The following is a 6,785-nucleotide window of genomic DNA, read 5'->3' on the forward strand; positions in this document are numbered from 1 at the left end:
TTAAACTCAAACAAAAAACACCAAAAAACAAAAAAAAAATTCACAGAGTGAAAAGTTACCGGAGTATCGTTTGTTTTTTTTTATCAAATTAGTTGAGGCATTCAAAAAATAGGGAGTATATCCTTATTTTTTCTGACTTATCTGACAATCCTTGTTATGGGGTGCCTAGATACATGATCATACCACTCTGATCCCTGGAGGCTACAACATCTAAGGAGGCTATTGTGCCATTATGAATAAAGAAAAAAATCTCCTGATGAACTCCGTCCAACATCAAAATGGAGTGAAATGTGTCGAGATCCTGAGAACCATTTATTTTGGATGTATCTAGGCACCCCATAACAAGAAATGTCAGATAAGTGTTAATTTATTGCTAAACCCCATTGCTCTTATCTATTAAAATGTCCTTGTGACCGATGCCCTGTGACTGTAAGTATGGAATCTAGGGCATATTAGGGGGAAGCCGCCGAGGAATGGGGGCATCTAAAAAATAAGGATGCACTCCATTGCTAGGCAGGAAAAAGTAGATTGAGGGACAATTTAGTGAATCTCTCACAATTTATTAATACATTTTGGAGATACAAATACTCCTAGTTATGTTGTACAATCCTGTTTTTCCTCATATGTACATCTAAATTTGGGTGTCTGGATACATTAGGTGAATTTCGTTGCTGCTGTAAAGGTTATTTTGGGAGGTCTTTGAAATATAATTGAAGAGGGAGAGATAGGAAAAGGAAAAGGGAGAGTCACCTAGCAATGGGGGCATCGATTAACTAAGGATGTGCTCCATTGGTAGGCAGGAATATACCCTGATAGGGTGAGAATAAGGAAAGGTTAACTAACTCCTCCCCGTGTGCCCTTCTTCTGTATTGACGGCTCGAGACATCTGTCGAAGAACGTCGTATACTCCCTATTTCTTGAATGCCTCAACTAATTTGATAAAAAAAAAAAAAACGATACTCCGGTAACTTTTCACTGTGTGAAATTTTTTGGTTTTTGGTGTTTTTTGTTTGCGTTTAAAATTTTTTAATGTATATTAATAAAAATTAAGTTTTATCAACAGTAATAAGTATATTCTGTCACAAAGCTAGAGCATGGAACAACCAAGAAATTGAATTCTCTACAAATGATGAGTTTTGTAACAAGTTAGGCTCCTATCTGTACACAGAGACTTACCAACAGATGAATATTGGTCCTATTTTACATGGATGCTCTCCTAATTTGAAAGAGCGTAATGAAACCGGAATACTACAAAGCCAAAGATCTTGGAAACTCAAAGCATTATCTGGAAATTCAGATTAAAATAAAGGAAGACGACAGTTTTCTTCTGAACCAAAATCAATAAATAGTTTCCATTATCTCATCTTTTGGGGTTTTGGCAAGAGGCCATATCTCCACTAAATGATTTAAGATGGATAACTCACTGCATACACTGTCCTTGTCCCATAGGCAAGTGTGCAAGATAGAGCCAATATGCAATGATCCATAGAATAAATTCTTTGTGGGACATTGTCCACACAAAACTCTGACTGACCAACCTTGGTACAGAGTGGACAGGAATCTTCTTTATTAAATAGTCTGATAAACACTCAAGGTATTTATTTTGTATAGTTAGTGCTGTATATGAGGAGAGATCCTTGTGCAAGGGTTTCAGCTCTCTGGTAGCCACTTACATTTGTACAGGGATTTATATCAAAACAGAATAAAGGGTATTCTCCTTCGTAAATTTACAGCTCCAAAGCGAAACCAATGTTCTTCGGCACCAGTGAATAACAAAACAGTTGTCTCTCTCTCTCTCGTGCGCTTTCTTTTTCTCTCTCGTAAAGCAAATCAAATGTTTTCACCAACTTCATATTACAGGAACCTCTCAGGCTGCAATGCAGAAAATCCACCAGCTCTGTCTTTCTCGTGTCCCAACACAACACCATCTGCTGAGCTTTACCCAGCTATCTGTTATTAGTCCTGTAAGACTCGGACTGTAGTATGGGAGTGACTTTTCCCACCCAGGCTCTTTTGGTCACTCCTAAATACCAGACCCCAAAAACGTTCAAAATAAAACTATCTCAGTAACCTATGGTGTACTTTCCCTAGGGACTTACATCACTGTGGCCAGCCACTTCAGTGACCCATATTTGCCATCCAGGACCTTACCGCCTGCTTTCTAAGGCCTAGGACACATGGTGAGAAAAACGGTGCAAGTGGAATGCGATAAAAAAAATCGCATTCCACTCAGACCAATATTACTCTATGGAGCCGCTCCCATGAGCGATTATTTTCTCAGCCCTATTCAGCATGCTGCGGTTGGAATGAGATTTTGTTCCACTCGCACCCATTCATGTCGATTCTCGCATCAGCCGGCAACGGAGGAGATAGGGAGATAAATCCCTCCCTCTCCTGCGCAGCGCTGGCCCTCCCCTTCTCAGCACTGCCCCAACAGCGCAACTGTGGTTTGATTGGACGACTGTCGCATGACACTCGCATGACACTCGGCTCCTGCTATGCTGCGAGTGTAAGCCGAGTGTCATACGAGGACTCGCAGTAATCCCCGTGTGGCCTCAGCCTTACACCCATCATTATTGTATGGTGCTCCCACCTCGGACAATAATATGTGATCTGAGTGTGACAGCTTCATGTAATTCTATGAGGCTGTCATGCATAAGTCATGTGACCTGTGGCCAGTCCACACACTGTGGTCACTACTCTGACTGCTTTCACGGACGTCTCCATGAGCCTTTAAACTTTTTTCATCAGAGTCACAATATTTTGCAGCAGGTCAGGCAAGATACTTGGGGTCATATGCCAGATCAGAGCCAAGGACCAGCACTCATGATCAATTCATAAAGCCAGGTAATCTAAATTTATATCTTACAAAGTTTGACAAATTAGTAATTTTAACACAGAATAGACTGATCATCCCACCCACGGACTCTGATGTTAAATTAAAACTCATGATGGTGCTAACATAAGTACCTTACAAAGTAGTCATGGATTTACTTGACGGCATATAAAGGTATTGTAAGTGTAATGTTTTTTTTCTCCTAGATGACCAGATTTACATTAGTTGTGTATATTATTGCTTCATATGAGATTTTCTGTAAGCTATTTTGGGCAAGAAAATAAATGTATCTTGATAAAGGTAGCCAAACTTTTCTGTAATGAAAATACATTATATGTAGTTTTAAACTCTGTGATTAATCCAAGAACCATAGACTGAACCATTTTTTTTACCGCTCCTAGTGTTCCAATATTTGTGATAAAAGCCAAAGGGTCAAATTTATTACTGCAGTATTGTCAGTAAGTTATGGTGCAAGTAATAGGTATGATTTAATATTCAACTACTTCAGTTGTTGCAGTTTAGCGGAAGTGGGCCTGGCTACACATGGCATTACAAATTACACCATGAGACCACTTGCACACTTGAAGTATTTGGTGTGTCTTTTACGTTTAGTATTTGTATGCCAAAATCAGAAGTGGGTAAAAAATTGTTACGGGGTAAATGGAGACAGGGTCCCCTAGGCTGGCCCTAAGAATGTGACCTTGCGTTATTCTTTATCTTGAAGATAGGTTTGATAGTAACCAGGTTTGAGCCCTCAGTGTGACCCTAACTCCTGTCCAAACCCTGATCTTACTCCCCCTGTACCACCCACACCGGAAAACACAAAGACAAAAATCTCACAAGACAACATGGACAAGGGAGAACTAAAACTCGCATACACAGTACTCAAAACACACAGGAGAGACTATATGTGCACTAGGGAGTAATGAAAACGGGGCAGAAGTAACACACAACAAGGGGATGCTCACACCACTCAGAAGCAAATCAAGAACAAAGGAAATGTAGAACTATCACCGTGCTGCCGAAGATATGACATAAATCCAAAGAAGATCAAATGGAAGTGGTTTTATTCTACGCGTTTCAAAGTGTCTCCCCACTTCTTCATCAGGAAATCCACCAATACAACCCTTCATCATAAAATCCACCATAATCCACCACTCAGAAGCACAGCACGGATCACTATACACACAAAAAGGACCGGGATCGCTGGAGTAAAAACTGAAGCTATCATCAGCACCTCCAGGAAGGAGGCAGTGCCTCAAATATGGAAGTGAGAGCTGCACTTGGCATCAGCAACCTGAGCACTTAATTCCTGCAGACTGCTGAGTAGGACCTAACTCCTGCAGAGCTAAAGCCCAGTGAACCTGAACCAGCAGACGCCCCCGACTCTGGCTGAAAAATCCTCAGGATGCTTGTCAGACTCTGTAGTGTGAACAGAGTCTGATGCCACAATGCCAGCAGGTGTGTGCGGAGCTGAACATTGCATGACAGTGATGTACATGTTACTATTATACTTTTCCTCTCCCTGTTCAACTCCTGGTGTTGGCTTACAAATACCAAAGTAAAAACCTCACCAAGTTCTCAACAAATCTACACCAGGTTACAATCGATATATAAAATTGAATGTAGTACTCCAGCCCTACATTTGCTACAAAACCATTGTATTTTCTTATATGACTATACTGCTTCTTTTTCCTACTCTGTGCTATAGTTAGAGTAAGTGCTGTAAGGGAGTGTATGACTGTAATCTGTTGATGTAACATTATAAACTTTTAATCCCTTGATTAAGGACTCCTGGTGGCACTGCTGTCTTGGTCAGTTGATAATTGAATTTTACTATAAATTGTCTAGAAATTTTTGCAAGAAAAAAATAGATACTTGTATTTTTTTTCTTGGCAGATAACTGCACCAGGAGCTCAGATGTACTTCTGATATTTTCAAATTATAAAGCAGATGATCGGTTTATTACACCAGATACATATGAAGAACATGCCGTTATCCCAAACATATCTCCATCCTTTAATAGCAAAGATCTAGCATCTGATATTTCTTCTTCTTCACTTCAGACTGTTAATCAAAATAACAACAAATTGGATTTTGAACAGCAAAGTGCTCACACAAGGAAAAGGTCATTTTCATGCTTAGAATGTGGAAAATGTTTTACAAGAAAACTATCTCTTGTTAGACATCAGGGACGTCACACAGGTGAGAAGCCATATTCATGTTCAGAATGTGGGAAATGTTTTACAATTAAATCAGATCTTGTTAGACATCAGAATCACACAGGGAAAAAGTCATTTTCATGCTTAGAATGTGGAAAATGTTTTACAAGAAAACTATCTCTTGTTAGACATCAAGGAATTCACACAGGGGAGAAGCCATATTCATGTTCAGAATGTGGTAAATGTTTTACAATTAAAGCAGATGTTGTTAGACATCAGAAAGCTCACACTGGGGAGAAACCATTTTCATGTCCACAATGTGGGAAATGTTTTACTTGGAAACCGGATCTTGTTAAACATAAGAAAATTCACACCGGGGAGAAGCCATTTTCATGTTTAGACTGTGGTAGGCGTTTTATAGAAAAATCAGCTCTTACTAAACATCGGAGAACTCACACAGGGGAGAGGCCATTTTCCTGTCCAGAATGTGGGATACATTATTCCTATAAATCAACTCTTTCTAAGCATCTGATAACTCACAGAGGGGAAAACACTTCTTTATGTTGAGAATTTGGAAACATTTTTACAGTGAAATTACATCCTCTTAAATGGAATGGTCATCAAATAATTAGGATGTCTCAATGATTACAAGAGACCAGCTCACCACACATGATCAGGTAGAAGAGAGAACCATCGTAAACCTCTGTGGAATTTGTAACCAAAAATTAATAAATGTTAGCTTTTAATAATAAAGTCTCTCTATTTGGATCCATATTTCTTTGTTTAGATGTTAAGATATTGCCTTATTTTGGGAGAGCTGGTAGGCATTTTGTATAGAACTAGTGAAATGAGAAATAATGCTATGAATGTCACATTTTTTAAGGGGTAACGTTTCTCCTTGTGAAGAGTGCCATGCCAGGGTAAAGAGACTTATAGGACATGCAATGCTTCTCTGGAAAATTAAATCTGCAAATTGAATTGTCTTTTCAGCGAGGAAGATGACTTAACTCTAGTGCCACCTATTGGAATTAGCAATCCTAAAAGTCAATATTGACCCTTTTAATGAGCCTTACCACATGACTTAGGATAAAGGCCAAACCTGAATCTTAGGTTGCGGAGACATGTTTCAGGGTGTTTCCCCTCCTCACTGCAAAGCATGAGATCTGATTTGGCTGTATGCGGGGCCTCTTACACATTTATGTTTTTGATATCATAGGTTTATGTCATAATTGTATTAATCATATTACACATATTACACCAATGAACCAGGCTAGGAAGTCTCCTACCTATCCATCCGTCCATACTCGAAAAAAGTTTCACATAGCAATATATGCGTAGAAATATAGCCACCATTCATCACCAAGAAGACCTAACAGCCATATTCGAGGAGTAACTGTTAAGCTGGACACACTCTTGCGTGTGACATGTGCGAGGCTTGCTTCGCACTGCCCGGACTGGCGACCAGCTTTCCTGACAGGAGCATGTCAGCTTCATGCATTTCTATGCAGCTGATACGTTCCTGTCAGGAGAGCCGGCGCCGGTCTGAGCATTGAGATGTGGTGTGATCCTCACGCGAGTCACACACAAGTGTTACTTGGAGGTCTGAACACCTCAGAAAGGTTTGTCATTTCAGGCAAGAGGTGCAAACATTGGAAGAGGAAAATTCTAGATGTATAATTCTAGATGGGGAGGGGAATAGTGGAAAGCTGCTAAAGGTAGTTCATGGGATGAAAATCTGCAACAAATTGAAAAGGCAGCAAATAATAATAATCGGGTCCTTAATATAG

General features: G+C 39.7%; 1 protein-coding gene across 1 annotated transcript in view; it reads left to right on the forward strand.

Moving 5' to 3' along the window:
- LOC142313051 (uncharacterized) overlaps positions 1–5,711 on the forward strand; it is a 72,577-nt gene extending 66,866 nt beyond the window's left edge. Inside the window, exon 4 of the mRNA XM_075352036.1 lies at positions 4,736–5,711. Coding sequence (XP_075208151.1) covers positions 4,736–5,565 — 830 coding nt within the window. The 3' untranslated portion in view covers positions 5,566–5,711. The remainder of the gene's footprint in view (positions 1–4,735) is intronic.
- The last annotated feature ends 1,074 nt before the right edge of the window (positions 5,712–6,785 follow it).

This window comes from Anomaloglossus baeobatrachus, chromosome 5 (genome assembly GCF_048569485.1).
Source record: "Anomaloglossus baeobatrachus isolate aAnoBae1 chromosome 5, aAnoBae1.hap1, whole genome shotgun sequence".
NCBI classification, from domain to species: domain Eukaryota; kingdom Metazoa; phylum Chordata; class Amphibia; order Anura; family Aromobatidae; genus Anomaloglossus; species Anomaloglossus baeobatrachus.